Source organism: Amphiura filiformis, chromosome 20 (genome assembly GCF_039555335.1).
Source record: "Amphiura filiformis chromosome 20, Afil_fr2py, whole genome shotgun sequence".
Taxonomy (NCBI): Eukaryota; Metazoa; Echinodermata; class Ophiuroidea; order Amphilepidida; family Amphiuridae; genus Amphiura; species Amphiura filiformis.
Window position 1 is genome coordinate 31,213,153 of NC_092647.1, and position 23,571 is coordinate 31,236,723.

Sequence of the window (23,571 nt, forward strand, 5' to 3'; positions counted from 1 at the left end):
TCTTGTAATGTTCTGGACGACTGATGTAATATATCCCTATTCACTTGTCCTGCGACAATCAGCGAAGTCCTTTGTACACTTGCATTGATAACTCCTTGCGTATAAAATCCTTACACGAAAATGGTGATCTCCAAACACATTTACAACTCCTTGCGCAATTCTCCTATACTAAACTCCTTGCGCCGTCCTATGCTAAACTCCTTGCGCCGTTCTATGCTAAACTCCTTGCGCCGTTCTCCTATGCTAAACTCCTTGCGCCGTTCTCCTAGGCTAAACTCCTTGCGCAGTTCTCCAAATTTAACTCCTTGCGCTGCTTTCTCCAAACTTGGTGCTATTTCCACCTTTCACACAATATCTTCAGGAAGCAGGACTGCGATGCAGTTGTCCCCACTTATTTTGACAGTTGCGTTGAATCAAAATACCAGACTTCAGCAAGTCGACAGAAGAATATATTTCCTTTCTTGGAAGAATAACGTTCTTTGACGTATTCTAGATCTTCTCCGACAACACTGGTAAATAGTAGTACTTTGACTACATAAAATATTTCTGGTTTGTAATTTCCTTTCTTTCAAGGAATTGGACTGTAAGCATAGCCCAGATCAACACTATCAACTGTGAATCATTGTTTACATTTTCTTATTATATACCAAGCTTGGGAAAAACCCCATTCTATTCTGGGCCATTTACTGCCTTCACATTATGCTCAATCTGGGGAATTCCAAAGTCTTAATTATAACATTAACCTTTCACATGACATCACTTCCTGAGGGGAAATCCCATTACATCACTTCCTGAGGGGAAATCCCATTACATCATTTTCAGGGGGTTTCCAAATATTCCAAATTAGATCTGATTCAGCTTGTTTTGCTCAATTTGAGAGGGGAATTCCCCTAAAATGTCATCACTCATGTAACTTTGTAAACAAAGATAAATCATCAAATTAAATTACTCAGGGCACATCACACACACCAAATTTCCACCTTCATAACTCGTATTCACAAACCGTTTATGCCGTGAATCGCGAAAGCCGAGAACCGCTATTTTAATTAACGATAAAAGGAAACTGGTCAGATGTTTCCTGTTTCCTATACATTTGGCATACTATTAAAATAGCTGCTTTCAATTAAGTGTTGCATACGAGAAGCAAATACGTGTATAAGGATAGCACATAATACGTCCGGTGGAGATACTACTTTTTACGCGTTACGACTGTCATTACAGTTTTGAAAGTTGCTCATTTTAGCCAGGGAGTTAACGGAGTGGTTCTGCTGCTTTTTGCTATCTACGGTAGATAGCAATTTTGACATGGACGCCACTAATTCATTTGCCGTGATCAAAGTTGAAATATTTATGGTAAGGCAACGAAACAAATATGTCCTACGCGCCTGAAGGATTGTTATCTTTTCATTCATAACATGACACAAAGAATACATACCGAAGAATAATACATGATAAAGACCTAAAGAAAATAATCAAAATATCTTTGCCAAAATATGTTCAGATTTTTTCAGCTTTATCAAGCTTTCGGTGTTTTTCAGGGTCATTTAACCTTTTCAACAAAGCACTGACTGACCAGGGGTCGCATTTAAGGAGTTTGCGCGTCCAGGGACTCCTTATTTTTTGATTTTGCCCATTTTGGACTCCTTAAATCTCAAGTTGAGGCATAAATCATCAATTAAAAATAAAAAAAAATAAAAAGATCAGTAAATCTTTTGAATCACCATAGGCCAACAACACTAATAATTTCACTGGAATATTTGACAAGTTCTAAAGTTTAGAATTTCGGACAGATAGACTCCTTAAATTCTCATCGAACCCCTTAAATGTTGGTTTTGCAGGTACCAAATGGTCCAGAAAAATTAAATTGGACCCTTTGATTTTTTTGTGCTCGCGCTACCCCTGTGACTGACCCTACACTTGGAAAATCCACCCGCTCGTAGAACAGGGTTTTTTTCGTCATCTATAAAGCCAAAATATCTTGGCTATGAAATCAGTCAAGAAAAGTAAACAAGGCTTTAAAGTAGTCAAATGTAAAATCCTTTATTTAAATAAAGTGAATGTGTGTTTTTTATTTAAATGTGAGTAAGGAATCAATTTTGAGCATGTCAAACTATTATATTAACTGGCTTCTTGTGACATGTATGAATTAATACTATAACTTTTTCAAAAAGGTTTTTCATCTTCATCTTTATCTTAGTAATACGATTACTAAATGATAATCATATGGTGCCACATGGGGTCGCCTCCATTATGGTTCTCATGACGTTTTGCACACAAATTTTACCTAAAAATACGCTTTACAAAACTGTTTTGAAGCTATATAGTCAAGAAGCATGACGTTTTTGTGATAATCAGCTTTAAAAACATTTACTGACTTTAAAGAATAGGAAAAAACTTTGGTGGCAAAAATGAGATTTGCTCTGAAAAGAGTTAAATGTAGTTCACGTGTCAAATTTCAAAATTGATTAGGTCTTGTTATAAACGCTAAAGCATTGCTCTGATCATATCCATGATACGATTCAGAAAAAATGGGATTTGACCACAGAAATGAATTTGACCTATCTGAGATGTATGGTTCTCGAGTTATAAGCAAAAATGTCAAAGGTCGTATTTTGGGCTCAACAGGGGTCAAAACCTACAAAACACTCCGATTTGCATAAAAATGTCCTCTTATTGTATGATTTTTTTTATATACCAATTCAAATAAAGAATAGTTTACATTATCTATGATGTCTCGTTACATAGGTAACTAGGTGAAAGGATATGACCTTTGACCTTTTTGCTTTTATGATTCGAGATACACCCCGTAGATAGGCCTACAGATAGGCCTATGCCAAACTATACTTGTCTGACTCGTTATTACCAGAGGAATAGGCCTACTCTTTTGTGGTTTGAACAAAATTTGACCGAAATATTGCATTAGCACCGTATCGACCTTGACATATTTGGTGTTGTTATCTATAACGATACATCCTAGATGATGCAAACTAAATTTGAATGGTTTTTGCAAGACAACTAATTTGAAGCCATCTTTGTTATAATCGGAGCATATTTTAGTTGACCGTGGAGCAAAAAACGGAGACCTTTAACCTTTTTGTTTATAACTAGAGAATCATATGCCGCAGTACGACCAAACTATATTTCTGAATCGTTTTGACCAGATAAATACTTTGGTGTGATTTTGAACAAAATCTAATCAATTTTGACATTTGATCACAGTATGACTAGGGACATAACTTTTTGGAGCAAGAGGTATTTTTGCCATAAAGATTTTTTAGCAGAGTTATAACTTGGTCCCAAACCTTAATCACAAAAAGCTGCACGATCTTTGAAAACCATGCACCTAGCAAAATGTCTATAAAGTAGAGCATTATTAATCATTAATTGATTAATTAAACTTTGGTCTAGCTGTATGATGTCACACTTTGCTATAAAGATAAAGTTTAAACACGAGGAAAAAGGAGTGAGTCTCATTGCTCTGTAAATAATGACATTGATATCTTTAGCAGCTTCTAGCATTGCAGATAACATGATATAAGACGATTAAATAAGACGGTTTTGAACATGTTTCTTATATAAAAAATAAAAAAACCCGGACATCATATTAGTCTGACCATCATCAGATACAAGTATTGCGGCCTGGGTTAAACACCAACTTCTGCTTAGGAATAAAAAAAAAACCAATATCCACTGACGCTGTTTTCCAAGATGAAGTGGCTGTGTGTTTTCATGTTGGCTCATATAGCTGCCTTTTCACATGCGAGACTGAACATGGCAGCTTTTAATATTGAAACTCTTGGAGTGACTAAAATGGGCAAACCAGAAGTTGTCGATTATTTGGTTAAGGTAAGTCAATGTCGTTTCCCGGGGTCGTTTCTCTACTTTCTTCTCTGTTTTAAATCTTCAGGTTCTTCGACGCATATTATGCGTGTCGGTTTATCTCGTTAAAGGCGCTACAGGGCCTACACTGTTACAATTAATTAGTCAAAAAAGACGTATAATTGGACTAAGTTATGATTAGTCATGCAAGATTTTTTTTTAATTCAAGAAATGCTGCTGAAATTGTGTATTTGTAATGCCAAAAGAATATTAATAACATTTCACATCAATTTGCAATTAGTAATTCACGTTTATGACTAATTAAATCACGAAGAATTGTGCTAATTTTGGACCGAAACTGGCGAAAGGAAGAAGCACATCGCATAGGCCTATATACTAACTAAACATTCATTTAAAAATGACGCCAATTACAAAATAAGTGCAAACGTGTAACTTGTGTAAGATTCTCAGAGTGATGGTCTAATGGTATTTTCTCTTCAGATCATAACTCGTTACGATCTTGTTGTCATTCAAGAATTGAGAGACGCATCTGGTGAAGCTATTGTTGATTTACTCGATGCTGTCAACGCGTAAGTACTTCAGTTCAGTTTCATTTTTAAATGGCATGAATGTATTTGTACATTACAGTGCATGGAATCTATCAATGAGAGTAAAAGTTATTTGTGAGATTATGATATATATTTCTGACATTTAGCTTCAGTGAGAAACTCTATTGTTGAATTCGTCGGAGATCATCATGTCTGTTTTAGGCCCCTAATGGTAGGCACAGGCCCGTACGCAGGATTTCATGGGGGGGTGCTGATTTTGAAAAAGTGGAGGGCGATTTTGTGGACTTTCTTCCCAAAATTTGGACCTTTTTAGTCCAAAAAAGCGTAGAAAACCTGGGAAGGGGGATGCACGGGTCTGGGTATGCCTTATAATATAATTAAACAAAATGTTAAAAATTCGGGCCATGTCCCTTTAACCATTTACATAAATAACCATTTACAACAATGAAAAGTGAGACCAACAACGTTTCATAATAAAAATTATATTCCTAATAGATATTCTGTTGATCAGTATGACATGATTCTCGGCTCAAGAGCAGGACGATCATCTTACAAGGAGCAATACGTGTTTATGTTCAAGTAAGTAACAAAATATATCGATTGGGCTATACCAGTTGAAATCCATACACCCCATATATGGAAGAAATGCCCTTAATCTTCTACAGAGGGAGTGTGGGTTTCAAATGGGGTAACTGAATGGACGATTTTATATGAAATCTACACCCATATATACGTGATTAATGTCATGCCTTCTATATAGAGTGTATGGATTTCAACTGGAATAGCACATTAAATATTAATTGCAATCCGGGGCACTCACGCACGAACAGGGTGACATTAAAAGACTCCATTAGTTTGTCAACCAAATAAAACGTATTAAACACGAAAGAATGTGACAGCTCAGTGAATAACAAAATTAATGTGACAGCTATCATCAGGAGATAGCAGTAAAATGTGACAGCTATCTTCAATAGACAGCAGTAAAATGTGACAGCTATCTTCAGTAGACAGCAGTAAAATGTGACAGCTATCATCAGGAGATAGCAGTAAAATGTGACAGCTAGCTTCAGTAGACAGCAGTAAAATGTGACAGCTATCTTCAGTAGACAGCAGTAAAATGTGACAGCTATCATCAGGAGATAGCAGTAAAATGTGACAGCTATCATCAGGAGATAGCAATAAAATGTGACAGCTATCTTCAATAGACAGCAGTAAAATGTGACAGCTATCTTCAGTAGACAGCAGTAAAATGTGACAGCTATCATCAGGAGATAGCAGTAAAATGTGACGGCAATCTTCAATAGACAGCAGTAAAATGTGACAGCTATCTTCAGTAGACAGCAGTAAAATGTGACAGCTATCATCAGGAGATAGCAGTAAAATGTGACAGCTAGCTTCAGTAGACAGCAGTAAAATGTGACAGCTATCTTCAATAGACAGCAGTAAAATGTGACAGCTATCATCAGGAGATAGCAGTAAAATGTGACAGCTATCTTCAATAGACAGCAGTAAAATGTGACAGCTATCTTCAGTAGACAGCAGTAAAATGTGACAGCTATCATCAGGAGATAGCAGTAAAATGTGACAGCTATCTTCAATAGACAGCAGTAAAATGTGACAGCTATCATCAGGAGATAGCAGTAAAATGTGACAGCTATCTTCAATAGACAGCAGTAAAATGTGACAGCTATCTTCAGTAGACAGCAGTAAAATGTGACAGCTATCATCAGGAGATAGCAGTAAAATGTGACAGCTAGCTTCAGTAGACAGCAGTAAAATGTGACAGCTATCATCAGGAGATAGCAGTAAAATGTGACAGCTATCTTCAATAGACAGCAGTAAAATGTGACAGCTATCTTCAATAGACAGCAGTAAAATGTGACAGCTATCATCAGGAGATAGCAGTAGAATGTGACAGCTATCTTCAATAGACAGCAGTAAAATGTGACAGCTATCTTCAGTAGACAGCAGTAAAATGTGACAGCTATCATCAGGAGATAGCAGTAAAATGTGACAGCTATCTTCAATAGACAGCAGTAAAATGTGACAGCTATCATCAGGAGATAGCAGTAAAATGTGACAGCTATCTTCAATAGACAGCAGTAAAATGTGACAGCTATCATCAGGAGATAGCAGTAGAATGTGACAGCTATCTTCAATAGACAGCAGTAAAATGTGACAGCTATCTTCAGTAGACAGCAGTAAAATGTGACAGCTATCATCAGGAGATAGCAGTAACATGTGACAGCTATCTTCAATAGACAGCAGTAAAATGTGACAGCTATCTTCAGTAGACAGCAGTAAAATGTGACAGCTATCATCAGGAGATAGCAGTAAAATGTGACAGCTATCTTCAATAGACAGCAGTAAAATGTGACAGCTATCTTCAATAGACAGCAGTAAAATGTGACAGCTATCATCAGGAGATAGCAGTAGAATGTGACAGCTATCTTCAATAGACAGCAGTAAAATGTGACAGCTATCATCAGGAGATAGCAGTAAAATGTGACAGCTATCTTCAATAGACAGCAGTAAAATGTGACAGCTATCTTCAATAGACAGCAGTAAAATGTGACAGCTATCATCAGGAGATAGCAGTAAAATGTGACAGCTATTTTCAGTAGATAGCATTAAATGTGACAGCTATCCTCAGTAGATAGCAGTAAAATGTGACAGCTATTTTCAGTAGATAGCAGGTTAATGTGTCAGCTCTCTTCAGTAGATACTAGCAGTAAAATGTGACAGCTATCTTCAGTAGACAACAGTAAAATATGGGAGCTATCTTCAGTATAGATAGCAGTAAAATGTGACAGCTATCTTTAGTAGATAGCAGGTTAATGTGTCAGCTATCTTCAGTAGATACCAGGATAATATGTCAACTATCTTCAGTAGATAGCTTGGTTAATATGTCAGCTATAACAAAATTAAAGTGACAGCTATTATCAGAAGATAGTAGTAGAATGACAGCTATCTTCAGTAGATAGCAGTAAAATGTGACAGCTATCTTTAGTAGATAGCAGTAAAATGTGACGGCAATCTTCAATAGACAGCAGTAAAATGTGACAGCTATCTTCAGTAGACAGCAGTAAAATGTGACAGCTATCATCAGGAGATAGCAGTAAAATGTGACAGCTATCTTCAGTAGACAGCAGTAAAATGTGACAGCTATCTTCAATAGACAGCAGTAAAATGTGACAGCTATCATCAGGAGATAGCAGTAAAATGTGACAGCTATCTTCAATAGACAGCAGTAAAATGTGACAGCTATCATCAGGAGATAGCAGTAAAATGTGACAGCTATCTTCAATAGACAGCAGTAAAATGTGACAGCTATCTTCAGTAGACAGCAGTAAAATGTGACAGCTATCATCAGGAGATAGCAGTAAAATGTGACAGCTATCTTCAATAGACAGCAGTAAAATGTGACAGCTATCTTCAATAGACAGCAGTAAAATGTGACAGCTATCATCAGGAGATAGCAGTAGAATGTGACAACTATCTTCAATAGACAGCAGTAAAATGTGACAGCTATCTTCAGTAGACAGCAGTAAAATGTGACAGCTATCATCAGGAGATAGCAGTAAAATGTGACAGCTATCTTCAATAGACAGCAGTAAAATGTGACAGCTATCATCAGGAGATAGCAGTAGAATGTGACAGCTATCTTCAATAGACAGCAGTAAAATGTGACAGCTATCTTCAGTAGACAGCAGTAAAATGTGACAGCTATCATCAGGAGATAGCAGTAAAATGTGACAGCTATCTTCAATAGACAGCAGTAAATTGTGACAGCTATCTTCAGTAGACAGCAGTAAAATGTGACAGCTATCATCATATCAGGAGATAGCAGTAAAATGTGACAGCTATCTTCAATAGACAGCAGTAAAATGTGACAGCTATCTTCAATAGACAGCAGTAAAATGTGACAGCTATCATCAGGAGATAGCAGTAGAATGTGACAGCTATCTTCAATAGACAGCAGTAAAATGTGACAGCTATCATCAGGAGATAGCAGTAAAATGTGACAGCTATCTTCAATAGACAGCAGTAAAATGTGACAGCTATCTTCAATAGACAGCAGTAAAATGTGACAGCTATCATCAGGAGATAGCAGTAAAATGTGACAGCTATTTTCAGTAGATAGCATTAAATGTGACAGCTATCCTCAGTAGATAGCAGTAAAATGTGACAGCTATTTTCAGTAGATAGCAGGTTAATGTGTCAGCTCTCTTCAGTAGATACTAGCAGTAAAATGTGACAGCTATCTTCAGTAGACAACAGTAAAATATGGGAGCTATCTTCAGTATAGATAGCAGTAAAATGTGACAGCTATCTTTAGTAGATAGCAGGTTAATGTGTCAGCTATCTTCAGTAGATACCAGGATAATATGTCAACTATCTTCAGTAGATAGCTTGGTTAATATGTCAGCTATAACAAAATTAAAGTGACAGCTATTATCAGAAGATAGTAGTAGAATGACAGCTATCTTCAGTAGATAGCAGTAAAATGTGACAGCTATCTTTAGTAGATAGCAGGTTAATTTGTCAGCTATCTTCAGTAGATACCAGGATAATATGTCAACTATCTTCAGTAGATAGCTTGGTTAATATGTCAGCTATAACAAAATTAAAGTGACAGCTATTATCAGAAGATAGTAGTAGAATGTGACAGCTATTTTAAGTAGATAGCAGTAAAATATAGGTGCTATCTTCACTAGATAGCAGCAAAATGTGACAGCTATCTTCAGTAGATACCAGGATAATATGTCAACTATCTTCAATAGATAGCAGTAGCAGTAAAATGTGACAGCTATCTTCAGTATATAGCAATAAAATGTGGCAGCTATCTTCAGTAGATAGCAGTAATATGTGACAGCTATCTTCAGTAGATAGCAGTAAAATGTGTCAGCTATCGTCAGTAGATAGCGATAAAATGTGACAGCTATCTTCAGTAGATAGCAATAAAATGTAACAGCTATCTTCAGTAGATATAGCAGTAAAATGTATCAGCTATCTTCAGTAGCTAACAGGTTAATGTGTCAGCTATCTTCAGTAGATATCAGTAGAATGTGACAGATATCTTCAGTAGGCCTACATAGCAGTAAAATGTGACAGATATCTTCAGTAGATAGTAAATGTTACAGCTATCTTCAGTAGATAGCAATAAAATGTGGCAGCTATCTTCTGTAGATAGCAGTAATATGTGACAGCTATCTTCAGTAGATAGCAGTAAAATGTGTCAGCTATCGTCAGTAGATAGCAATGAAATGTAACAGCTATCTTCAGTCGATATAGCAGTAAAATGTATCAGCTATCTTCAGTAGATAACAGGTTAATGAGTCAGCTATCTTCAGTAGATAGCAGAAGAATGTGACAGATATATTCAGTACATAGCAGTAAAATGTGACAGATATCTTCAGTAGATAGTAAAATGTGACAGCTATCTTCAGTATATAGCAATAAAATATGGCAGCTATCTTCAGTAAATAGCCGTAATATGTGACAGCTATCTTCAGTAGATAGCAGTAAAATGTGTCAGCTATCGTCAGTAGATAGCGGTCAAGTGTGACAGCTATCTTCAGTAGATAGCAATAAAATGTAACAGCTATCTTCAGTAGATATAGCAGTAAAATGTATCAGCTATCTTCAGTAGATAACAGGTTAATGTGGCAGCTATCTGCAGTAGATAGCAATTACCATGTATCAGCTATCTTCAGTAGATAACAGGTCAATATGTCAGCTGTAACAAAACTAATGTGACAGCTATCATCAGAAGATAGTAGTAGAATGTGACAGCTATCCTCAGTAGATATCAGTAAAATGTGACAGCTATCCTCAGTAGATAGCAGTAAAATGTGACAGCTTTTAAAGTAGCTGGCAGTAAAATATAGGGGCTATCTTCAGTAGATAACAGTAAAATGTGACAGCTATCTTCAGTAGATAGCAGGTTAATGTGTCAGCTATCAGCTATTTTCAGTAGATACCATGATAATATGTCAACTTTCTTCAATAGATAGCAGTAGCAGTAAAATGTTGCAGCTATCTTCAGTAGATAGCAATAAAATGTGGCAGCTATCTTCAGTAGATAGCAGTAATATGTGACAGCTATCGTCAGTAGATAGCAGTAAAATGTGTCAGCTATCGTCAGTAGATAGCAATAAAATGTAACAGCTATCTTCAGTAGATATAGCAGTAAAATGTATCAGCTATCTGATTTGATTTGATTTGATTTATTGATAATCCAGGCAAACATACATACAATAGCAGAAAAAAGCCATAAAACAATAAAGTATAAACACAAATACAATAGTCAACGGGGTCCCTGGCGGATTCCCTAATTAGTGCTCAGCACTATGTCGAGTCGTGTGATTTCGGTGTTAAAAGCAAACTTTCACTTGATTTTGTCTCTTGTGGGGGTAAATAATGGGAAAAAAGATGTTTGCATTTTTTTATTTCGTGGGAAGTGGTAAAATCCAAGATGGCCGCCAAAATCCTATAAAACTGACTGACATATGCAAAAAAAGCTATATATCACTCTCAAAATATGCTAAAAATGTAAATTTCAAACACTGGAACTATGTAGGCTTGTGTCAGACACTCAAAGAAAGATTTAATATTTCGGGGTAAGTGGTAAAATCCAAGATGGCCGCCAAAATCCTATAAAACTGACTGACACATGCAAAAAAAGCTATATATCGCTCTGAAAATATGCTAAAATGTAAATTTCAAACACTGGAACTATGTAGCCTTGTGTCAGACACTCAAAGAAAGGTTTGGGGTAAGTGGTAAAATCCAAGATGGCCGCCAAAATCCTATAAAACTGACTGACACATGCAAAAAAAGCTATATATCGCTCTCAAAACATGCTAAAAACGTAAATTTCAAACACTGGAACTATGTAGCCTTGTGTCAGACACTCAAAGAAAGATTTAATATTTCAGGGTAAGTGGTAAAATCCAAGATGGCCACCAAAATCTTGTAAAACTGACTGACACATGCAAAAAAAAGCCATATACCTCTCTCAAAGTATGCTCACAAACTCAAAGATAACTTTAATATTCTAGAATTATGATTATTATTCAATATGGCGACCAATATGGCTGCTTATATACTGCTTAAATGTATATAAATGCATGAGTTTGTTTTTATGATCACGTTTCCAAGTGTATAATTATGTCTTTAAACCAAAAGCACAATGTTTTACATAACCAGACCCCTTGCCAGGTCCAAGATGGTCGACATATCAGATACAATACCTGGTCAATTCCAGCCAAAGCGGGCCAAAATTCTCTCTGGGGGCCATTTTGAAAATGTTTTCCTTTTCAATTCTAGACTTATCAAATGAGACGATCATGTCTAGTGAATCATCAGGTGGAAGTGCCATCGGATTGAAAAATAACTTTTCTTGCTAGACCAAATAAAGTGTTAAATGCGCATATGCATGTTACCCACGAATTCAAGCATTTTTCACCTGTTGTACGCCATAAAAGTTCACTTTCTTTAATATCTTTCAATATTTTATGTGTGACTCATATACACTAGAAATCGGTGAAGACTTTGAACGTAAAATAGAATTTTATTACATATATCTATACAGAAATATTTTGGTTATTACAAATTTTAAGAAAGAACCAGGTGTACAGTTAAGATTGTGTCAATTCTTCGAACTCTTTCCAAAGTGGCTGTCATTTAACATTACTGTATTATTTCGAAAGATTAGAATAAATGCTTCATATAAATATAAAGTTAGATTTTGTATCTCGTCGCAGGATGAGGATCTCGGATGGATTCGTGGGTAACAGCGTCTGGAAAATAGCAATTCCTAGTATTAATTTTTTAAAATAAAAAAAAAAAATACTTTTCCGTATGTCAATAATTCAGGCTGCAATGGCACTAAAATGAATTTTAATCAAAATACAGACTACATGGAATATTTAGAATGGATCATTATGGCATTTTGGGTATAAAAATTTTGAGAATAACAAAGTTGCCAAATTCAAATAGACAGAGCAAACAGTTTTATATTATTATTTTAGTAAAATCATTCCATATTTTCATGCAGCAATATTCTATTAACTCGTGTTTGACAGTTCCTATGAACTAAAACACTATCAATACATTGTTAACTATAATTTAAGTAGGGATTCGTGGGTAACCAAAATGTTCGTGGGTAACACATATTTGAAGGTATGTATTGGTAAGCGGCAAAATAGAAAATATTACAGAAGGTTGGAAACCACCATGCGGTTATTCCTCCATTGTGTTTCAATGATTCCCGTTTCTCTAACCAAAAAAAAAAAAAAAAAAATGGTAATTTAGGATAATCAATCAAAACTTCATGATGCAGCTTCAGTATACCTTCAAGAGGACGCTATTAAACAGGACTGTTTTGGAACCTATTTCGCATGTTTTCAAAATGTTAAGATGCATAAGAAACATATAATTTACGAGTAAATCCTTGGATTCGTGGGTAACGCCGAATTCGTGGGTAAAGCTATAAGTACTATAGTACCGTTTGGGGTTTGCGTTTCTTAGGTGTATAAACTGTAAGTACTGTCAAAATTATAGCATACCCATGGCTTGAATATGTGCTGATTTAAACTTGAAATAAACAATCTCCTTATTTTTCAAGGTTAGCATCTATTCGGGATTCGTGGGTAACAAAAGTTTAAACCGTCGTAGATTCTTTTTTAAAGCGGCGAACGTATTTTTACGATTTACAATTTTAAGCGCTTGTCAAACTAAATTCAGTGTCCAAAGTCATTAAATTTTAATTTAAGTTATGGCAATTATATTTGCTGGACTCGTGGGTAACAGTTGATACGTGGGTAACGTCAAATTTGATTTTATGGAATTTTATGGGTAAAACGTATTTGCATAAAATAATCACTTGGACCTCAGAATTATAGAACGAAACTTCGTTTCATGATATAGTCATTTATGGCATATTCACTTAACATTTTCAGAACGATCATTTTATTTTTGATACGCGGGTAACAAAATTATTAGCCAAATTGACTTAATGGCCTCTAGAGTCCACAAACTTTGTTGGAATTCAATCGTTTTACATATGATGAGAGATCATGCAAACGTCTTTCTAACGGTAATAATTTCATTTTGATTGAAGGACATTCAATGACATATATGGTGCTTTTATCTTTGAATTCGTGGGTAACGCCAATTCATTTAAGCTATCATAACTTGTCCCCTGGTATGACTTACTAGTAAAGGCCTATATGCACAAAGAGAGCACATTGGACGTGACATGATATGCTCCATCAATAACGTGATTTCCTTTATTAATGACATTTTAAAGTGGAAAGTTAACATAGAGAGAATTTTGTCCCGCTTTCGCTGGAATTGACCACCTACTCATGGCACTAGTGCATGGTTATACACCACCAATAGGCCTGGGCGATGCATGGAAATGATGAACTATTTGTTTGCGTGGCATCTGAGAAGACTGTTTAAAATCACTGTATTGACCAAGAAATAAAAAAAAAAAAAAGTACATTTTGGGTTTTGATACTTCGAAATGGTATATTTTTCTCATTATATGACACCTTTTAGCATATATTCGCTCTATCTAATTAATTGCATCTTTCAGCTTCGAGGGCGCAATGCCATTTTGTTTGCGGTTCAGTGCATTTAAACAACAAAAGTCTCATTTCAACCTATGTCGAGTTTTTGATCATTTTTGATCATTAAATAATCTAGTTTCACCTGATATTGGTTGCGTTTAACTATATTAAAGCAGGTGAGAGTTCTAAATTTGAGAAAATTTCACCCGAAATCAGCCATTTTGCCATTGACAACAGTGTAATGGGTTTAGGGGTTTAGACTGCGTTATCCTAGATTCACGTCCCTTATCGGGGGTTAGGGCACCTTATCTGGGGTTTAGACTGCATTATCCTAGATCCACGTTCCTGATCTGGGGTTAGGGCACCTTATATGGGGTTTAGACTGCATTATCCTAGATTCAGGTCCCTTATCTGGGGTTAGGGCACCTTATCTTGGTTTAGATGCCTTATCTGGGATTTAGACTGCCTTATATGGGGTTTGTGTTTCTTATCTAGGGTTTAAGGTGCCGTATTTGGGTTTTTAAACTGCCTTATCTGGAGCTTACGTCCCTTATCTGGGGTTTAGATGCCTTATCTGGGGTCTATACTGTGTTATCCCCAGTTAACATCCCTTATCAGTGGTTAAGGCAGCTTATTTGGGGTTTAGACTGCATTATCCTATATTTACATCTCTTATCTGGGATTAAGGTGCCTTATCTGGGGTTTACGTCCCTTATCAGGGGTTAAGGCGCCTTATCTGGGTTTAGATGCCTACAGAATGGATCTGGGATTTAGACTGCCTTATGTATGGTTTACATCCCTTTTTTGGGTTTTACATCCCTTATGGTTTACATCCCTTATTTGGAGCCTTATGGGGTTAAATGCCTTATCTGGGGTTTAGACTATGTTATCCTAGGTTTACGTCCCTCATCTGAAGTTAAGGCGCCTTATCTGGGATTTAGATGCCTTATGTGGTATTTAGATGCCTTATCTGGTGTTAAGGTGCCTTATCTGGGGTTTAAACTGCCTTATCTGGGGTTTACGTCTCTTATCTGGGGTTTATGTCTCTTATCTGGGGTTAAGGCGCCCTATCTGGGGTTAAGGCGCCCTATCTGGGGTTTAGGTGCCTTATCTGGGGTTTACGACCCTTATCGGGGTTAACGATCCTTATCTAGAGTTAAGGCACCTTACGTGGGGTTTCGATGCCTTATCTGTGGTTTATGTTCCTTATTTAGGGTTAAGGCACCTTATTGGGGGTTTGGACTGCTTTATCTGGAATCTATGTCCCTTAAGCTGGGGTTACGGCGCCTGATCTGTGGTTTAGATACCTTATCTGGGGTTTAGACTGCGTTATGCTAAGGTTAGCCCCAGGTAAGGATCGTAAACCCCGGATAAGGCCGTATAAACCACTGATAAGATAAGATAAAGGCTAAATTCTGCATTTTAGTGGTGGTTATTTTTAAATTTTGGCGGCCATCTTGGGATTTAAAGTCATGTGCTGTTTTAGATTATACCAATGGATTTTTAGACCCTGTAAACATGGGTATAGACACCAGCATCATACTTCTAGGACATTCTGCACCCGAGATATAGCCACATTAATTTTCACTGGCGGCCATTTTGAAATTTTGGCAGCCATTTTGGAATGATAGGTCAAAGGCTGTTGTAAATGACTCTATTGGATTCCTTGACCCTGAAAACACGGGTATAGACATCAGAATCGTGCTGCTGGGTGCTTCTCTGACCAAGTTATGGTGATTTAAGGGATTTTGGCGGCCATTTTGAAAAACGCCCTCTACCAAGAGTTCCCCACACTTTTCGATGGTGCAGACCCCTCTCATTTTATTCAGCGTCCTCAAGTCTATAAAGAAACACCTTCAAAACTTCTTGTACTCAACCCTAGAATGGGACTTCCATTCTGTACCCTACTAAAGCGCAATTTATGAGTAAAATATGGCAAATTTTCAATCATGGCGGCCATCTTGGATTTTAGGCACTAAACGGTCTTTAAAAAAATGCAAACATGTTTTATTTCAATCTTTACCTTTCAATGTAATGAAATCAATTGAGAAATTGCTTTTAACAAACAAATCGCACGACTTCCCCTTTGTTCAACATAGCGCTGTGCACTAAATAGCGAACTAAATCACTTTGAAGTGGGTCTCCGATAACCCCGTTGACGAAAGATATTATATATAAAAAAGCGATTAAAAAAAACACCCGCACACACAACATATTACTGATAAGGGTACATACAACTACGCGTTTTGCGCGAAAAAGAAAACAAACTAAAAACAATTTCACTGGAGACATCATTTGGTAAGGTGGACCATAACCTGGGAAATGCGACAAAGAGGGAATTATGGAAAGCGTCAGTTCAGTAGATAACAGGTTAATGAGTCAGCTATGTTCAGTAGATAGCAGTAGAATGTGACAGACATCTTCAGTACATAGTAAAATGTGACAGATATCTTCAGTAGATAGTAAAATGTGACATATCTTCAGTAGATAGCAATAAAATGTGTACAGCTATCTTCAGTCGATATAGCAGTAAAATGTATCAGCTATCTTCAGTAGATAACAGGTTAATGAGTCAGCTATCTTCGGTAGATAGCAGTAAATGTGACAGCTATCTTCAGTAGATAGCAGTAAAATGCGACAGATATCTTTAGTAGATAGCAGTAAATGTGACATATCTTCAGTAGATAGTAAAATTTGACAGCTATCTTCAGTAGATAGCAGTATAAATTGTGGCAGCTATCTTCAGTAGATAGCAGTATAATATGTGTCAATTATATTCAGTAAATAGCAGTATAATGTGTCAGCTATCTTCAGTAGATAGCAATAATAGTATGTGGCAGCTATCGTCGGTAGAGGACAGTAATATGTGATGTGGTATGTCAAAGGAGTCATTTTCTTAATAAGCAGGTTCAAATTGGATTGATCCAATATTTTCTGTTATCAAGCGTTTATTTAGGTTGGACCTACTGATAACTTTTACTTGGATTTTAACATAGCTGCTAGGTAGGATACTGCATCCCAGCAAACACAAAACGTTTTAAAAACGTTTTAAACAAGTTATATTTTGGGTTTGGGATTAGGTAAAAACGTTTTAATAACATTAAAATGTCGAGTTATGTAAAGGTCATTAAAACGTTTTGGATGAAAACACATTACAACAATATTTTTAAAATGTTTTCAAAATGTTATTGTACACTATTTTTGCCAAATATATTGCCAACACTTTAATAACATTAATGTTATCATATTTGCAGTAGGTTATCAAAAAATGTTTTTTAATGTTACGAAAACGTTTTATACCCTTTATATACCCTTCATATAACCCGACATTTAAACATTTTCTGACAACTTTTTATAACCTTTTGCGAATGATGTCGAAAACGTTTTGTGTTTGCTGGGATGAAATTGATAGCTTTTCAGCTACGATTTACGACAGTGTGTGATATTGGTGTATCTGCAGCTTCTTTGCTGGTACCACCAGGCAGCATTATATTAGGTTTACTCGTGCGTGCCGATATCTCAAAATCTTTTTTTCATGATAAAATAGTAGGAGTCTATCTCATCTGACCGATTCCTATAAGATGTACCCCTCGGACGCTTTTAGCATGTCGTCATTTATTTGTAAACAGGACACATGCCCCCACTACGTATGTTAGAGATAATAACTTGTTCTTCCAATAGTGCTGGTCTGTTAAAGTTGTCATCTTTTTTAATGATATTCTTTAAAGGGTCCATCTTAGCTGAATATTTTCTTCTTCTTCTTCTTAGACCAGACTCCTTAAAAATCACGGGATATTACGAATATATGGAGCCCAGTGATGAGTTTGAAAGGGAACCCATGATTGTACGTTTCAGTGCAGTAGATGGCTGTGCAGGTAAGAAACAAATTAGTTCGATTAATTAGTCGTTCATAAATGTCGGTGATTTTCGGTGCATTAAAAACAAGCATCGAAGCAGCATCAGAGGTCGATCCAAAGATCGAACAAATTTGTTTCTGGTGCCTAACGAAGTTTGATTTTCAGCGTCTATAGATTATAAAGGTAAATATCACCAACAGATATTTAGCTGTGATAACAAGCTAAGCTGAGCTCAGGCTTCTTATTGATTGACCAAAATGATCGATCTGAAAGAAAAATAATTTATATAATTATTAATTACCCAACCAATTGCCTCTACTTTCTAAATATGAATGACCAGTTTTAGTCTTTTTATACGATACTTTAAGTCAGTTTTTATTTGAATTTTGCCTTCACCCACACGTTATATTCGTTATATTCACAGAGCAAAAAGTTTTTGCAATGATGGCAATTCATGCTAAACCCGATAACGCTGTTGTAGAAATAGATTATCTGGCTGATGTCTATGATGATGTGGTGTCTACATGGGGGATAGAGGTGAGTTGTTCAGATTTACCACTATAGCCCATGTCCTAAAACTTAAACTGACTGACACCAACCCTAACCCTGGTCTAAACCTTTTGAAATCCATGCAACAATAACACAATTGAAACAAAGTAAGAACGTCTGAAATGTTATCATAATAATTATGGATTATGTTGTCTGGGGTAATAGGATTTTAAAAACCCAACTCGAAACTCAACTTGAACCTAACCGATACAGCTGTACAAGCAATAGCGAATTTCAACAAGATGTGAACATTAATTAAGAAGAAAAAAAGAAAAGTAATTTATAAGTATAATTTACTGCAGTGATTTATACGCACAGGCACAACGCCTAGACGTTGATCCACAAGCCTCAGCACACTTTACAGGTTGTCGCTGACCACTACGGCCCCACAAAGTAAAATTGTCCAATTCCGGAGGTCCAGCAATTTAAATGACTAGGAAGATCCCGAGATGGATATACAACAAACTTAAGCTAACTAATAGGCCTAGATGAGTATTTTAAGTAAAACAATACAATCACCCTCTTATTTGTTTTACGTGATGTGTTGATGTTTATAGGATGTGGCGATCGTTGGCGATTTTAACGCCGACTGCAACTATGTCGGGGCTAAGGATTGGGCGAATATCCGACTGCGTACCCAAAGCCGCTTCCATTGGTTGATTCCAGATGAAACAGACACAACACAGAGTCCAAATACTAACTGTGCTTACGATAGGTATGTTCTGTGTTATTAATTCATTAAAAAAATGGGTTGGTTCAGACTCGGATTCTATCCACATTCCATACCATAGAATTCCGTTTCTATAGACGAAGCCAACGAGCCAAGTCTAGTCATGGTCAGGATTTGGTCGGCTATGACGGGTCCCCGCATGCACCAAACAGGTGTTGTGAGTGCCCAATTGGGTGAATTAAAGCCGCTTAAAATTCGATGTGAGATTCTTTTGTGTTCTACACTGTCATTATTCTTTTGTCTACGTGTAACACAGGTGATAGAATGCAGTTTAAAATACCCGCCAAGGCCGCATCATTTCACATTTTAGATGAGATGGAGCCGACGGGGACCCAACTTTGGCAGCCATTAAGGAGGAGGAATGCGTGAAATTGGATTCGTCTATACCATAGAATTCCGTCTACAAGCGTATTACATCTAAAATGAGTGTTTTTTTGACGAATGAAACGAAAGGCAGACACCCTTCACAAAAAATAAAAATAAAATAAAAATAAAAAATAAACAAAACATTACAATAGATTCGTATTACAATAGTATTTAATTTAATTGCTCAAATTTCCAATAATGTTTTTGTGGAGTGTGTCTGCCTTTCGTCTCTTTCGTCAATAAAACACTTATTTGGCGACATGCTTGTAGACGGAATTCTACGGTATTTCATGTTAACATCAACATGTTTAAATATGCATATTGAAAACTAACTTAAATCTACTTTTCCCATTAGGTTAGTGGTGACAGGCAACTTAATAAGTACTGCGCATTCTCCGTCTGTGTTCTACTATGACGCTTTTTATGGAATGACATCTTCGTTTGTAAGTAGGGCATAAAGCTGTGTTTTACTGGTTGTTGCGTTGCGAAAAGCTCGCTAGCTCATTGGTCAAATACCAATCGCTCGTCGCTCAGCGAAGTAGTATAAATTCAGCTTAATAACCTGATTTCTGCATACTAAAAAGTATTCGCCGGAGTGATTCCAGACTCCTCCGTGAATAATGTCATGGTATTGGGGTGGGGGGTCAGCTATTCCTTCCGCACAACGAGTCTGTTTACGTTCCCAGCATAAGCCGGTACCCATACACCTGTGTGGAGAGACAGTATACAGTACTAAGCGCACAACACGATACCATCACCGGGGTTCGAACTCGCAACCGTCCGATTACGAGTCAGAGCCCGTACCGATGTGCTACACTTCCCTCCTAACTCCATGCATGTGTCTCATCACATTGTTTTCGATTCAAGTAATTATGATAATAACCTCGGAAAATCTCAATAACTAAATTAATAATACTTTTGTTTTTCATTATACGCGTTAAGGGTAACGATGTCAGCGATCACTATCCGGTTGAAATGATTATCGAATAGATAAAAGGGGGACAAAACCAGGAGCTAAGGTAAGAAACAACCAATTTATAACCGAAATAACCAATTAACCATAATATTTTCAAGTAATGTATTCATTGAACGAACACAAGAAAAAGTTTTCTACTCGTTATATATACACGGACATCGATGAAGAAGAACGAAAGAGAGTGAAGATTTCGATGAGGGGATAACGATGATGTTGACAATACCGCGATGGTAATGACGATGACAATGGTGACGTTTTTAGTAATGATGATGATGACGTGATGATGCGGATAAATTTTGATGATGATGACACCGATGCTATTGTTCCTGATGATGACGACAGTGACGACGCAGAAGACGAACGATGATGATAATAATATTTTTTATTTGTTTCCTTCTTTCAGACGATACCGATCTAATCATATGGTTTCAATTGGAGGACAATAACTTGTAGAAATGTAGATTTAATCCGTATATCAATCTTTTTCCAAGAAAAAAAAGTTAAAAATAATAGTGAATTAAGAAATGGTACTGAACATATTTAAATTACACCCATAAAACTTTCACTCATATGTAAAAGTCAAATCAGAATAGACTAAGGAATGAGTGCACAATCACATTAAGTGTGCACTAAAATGATTTAAAAATGACATAATAAAATAATATTTTCATAAAATCTGTATGGCGAATTCTTTATTGTCTGCAATAATGATTTCCAAACTCGCTTGAGGATGAAATGAATGATGCAGCATACAGCATATCATGCATTAAGCATGTGAAGAAATCTTTTTGGGCGTCACCGTTTGCCGATAATAATATACTTCCCATCTTTCACGTAATAATAATCCAAGAAACAAATAAACGAGACAAGTTATCTTTTACTCTTGAAGAGATAAAAATCGGCTGAACATTTCCAAAAAACTATCAAAGTCATCTCTCAACACTTCGGATTTGTTTTTACAGTCATCCTTTCAGGTGATAAAATACAAACAACATAGATTTAACAAACCAGAAATAATAAAAATTCATGGAGGTAGAAGCTAGTGTACCCAAATTTTCAAAGGATGAATGTACAAATGTATTAGGGTTTAAGAACTGTTCCCATGATAGATGAGCATGTTGTGGATCCTAGTGTATGGTCAAATGTCACCGTCTATCGGGTTCTAAGGCACACGGTAAACTGGTTGAACGCACACAAAGGTCAGGATTTATTTGGTGTTTTTATAAGTCCTAATTTTGTATTTTAAACAAAGAATATACGCTCACCATTTTATCCCGAGCATATCAGAAAACAATAATAAAATAAAATCCAAGCAAATTGTGGTTTTATTTCTGAGCTGGGCATAATTTTAGCAAAACAATTGCGAAGTCAATCTAGCAAGAGTGAAATTAGAAGCTTCTACACAACGAACATTCGACCTAATTCTTATAATTGGAAATGGGCTATTCCAGTTGAAATCCATACACCCCTATGGAACAGATTACCTTAATCGTGCACAGGGAGTGTGAATTGCAAATGAGGTTATCTGAATGGGTAGCTTCATTTGAAAGCTACACCCCCTGTGTGGGATATTAAGGCCATGTCTTCCATATAGGAGGCGTGGGGATTTTAACTGGAATAGCCAACACAAACCTTTGCAAAGGTACTAAATATTATTTTCATATAGTGTATCTCACATGCACATTGCGTTATTTGTTTAAGGGAACTTATCTCTTTATGATAAGGCGTTTATAAAATTGAAGGGAAAACTATTATTACCAGACTGACTTTAGGTCCTATACATCGTAGATCGATCGTGTTGGTGTCGACTATCGCAAGCTGAATACATCATAGAATATCATCTATTATTTGGAAATTAGTTCGACTGTATTTCATGTACTGGAGGTAAGTAATATTTTGTTTGATTGTTGTTACTGTCTGTTCAATTAGCTTAGATTCTTGAATTTTTAAGATATTTGAAAAAATAACAAATTGTGGCCATAGTCATCAAAGAAAAGTGTTAGCACAGCCTTAGACCTAACATGATTTATACTTTTCAAATTCCAAAGTTCAATTTAAAACCCCATTTCTTTTGAATTTTGCCTCTTTTTAGGCAGTTACTTGGGTCCACCGAAAGGGTTCGTGACCTTTTTACAAATCGAGTGAGACGGTCCATTCTCAACTTAGGGCATAGACCCTATCCAATTTAGCAAAACAATCTGTCCACCAATCTGTCCTGTCATTTCAATTGTTATATCGTTCCGGTTATTGGATAGGTTCTATAGGTGATGATGGTCCAACGGTTTTTGTTACACGAAATTATATGGCGCGATTACGTTTTATGCATAACATTATTCTGAGCATTATTTTTTTCCTAAACAATGACATTAAAATTATGGATTTCGTTTTTATTTCAACTGGTTTACAATGTAAATTGAGTTTTGTTTAATACAACCATTGCTTCCCAAGAATATCAGCATTCGCTTGTGATTTTCAGATACAGTGACTTTACAAGAATTGTTTTCTGTTACTTGATTATTTTAAATAATATTTTCTTGTACAAAAGTTATTTTGTTTCACAGTTTTTTCAGTTTGTATTCAACAAACAAAACGAAATAACAAATTGAAAATAATGTGTAGTTTTATAATAGGCCTATAGGCCTACACCGTCTTAGACACATTCTCAGACCCATTTCAACAGGCGGGTTTCAACACAAATTAGGCATACTGGCAAATATTTTGCTGGACAATACTTCCTGATGCGGATGGTCGAATAAATACTATCTCTGGGCATTGTGACATTCATCCCCATTGCTCTAAATGGATTGATTCAAAAAAGTTTATGGTACCCGACGTTCTACGGCTTTTTATAAAAATATCGCGGGAAAAGACCAAAATTGAAAAGAAATGGAGTTTTAAATTGAACTTGAGAATTTGAAAAGTATAAATCACGTTAGGTCTAAGGCTGTGCTAACACTTTTCTTTGATGACTTTGACCACAATTTTTTATTTTTTCAAATATCTTAAAAATGAGAGAATCTAAGCTAATTGAACAGACAGTAGTTCTGTAATTGTCAAGAAGAAGCACATTTGTGAAAATACGACAGACCAGACGAGTCATACGCGAAAAGAGCCGATAGCACTA

General features: G+C 36.2%; 1 protein-coding gene across 1 annotated transcript in view; it reads left to right on the forward strand.

The window, feature by feature from the left end:
* The first annotated feature begins 3,468 nt into the window (after positions 1 to 3,468).
* The window catches only part of LOC140142272 (uncharacterized), a 35,349-nt gene continuing 15,246 nt past the window's right edge, over positions 3,469 to 23,571 (forward strand). The window contains exons 1-7 of the mRNA XM_072164240.1: positions 3,469 to 3,846; positions 4,321 to 4,409; positions 4,884 to 4,967; positions 17,738 to 17,844; positions 18,251 to 18,363; positions 18,933 to 19,090; positions 19,827 to 19,914. Coding sequence (XP_072020341.1) covers positions 3,709 to 3,846; positions 4,321 to 4,409; positions 4,884 to 4,967; positions 17,738 to 17,844; positions 18,251 to 18,363; positions 18,933 to 19,090; positions 19,827 to 19,914 — 777 coding nt within the window. The 5' untranslated portion in view covers positions 3,469 to 3,708. The remainder of the gene's footprint in view (positions 3,847 to 4,320; positions 4,410 to 4,883; positions 4,968 to 17,737; positions 17,845 to 18,250; positions 18,364 to 18,932; positions 19,091 to 19,826; positions 19,915 to 23,571) is intronic.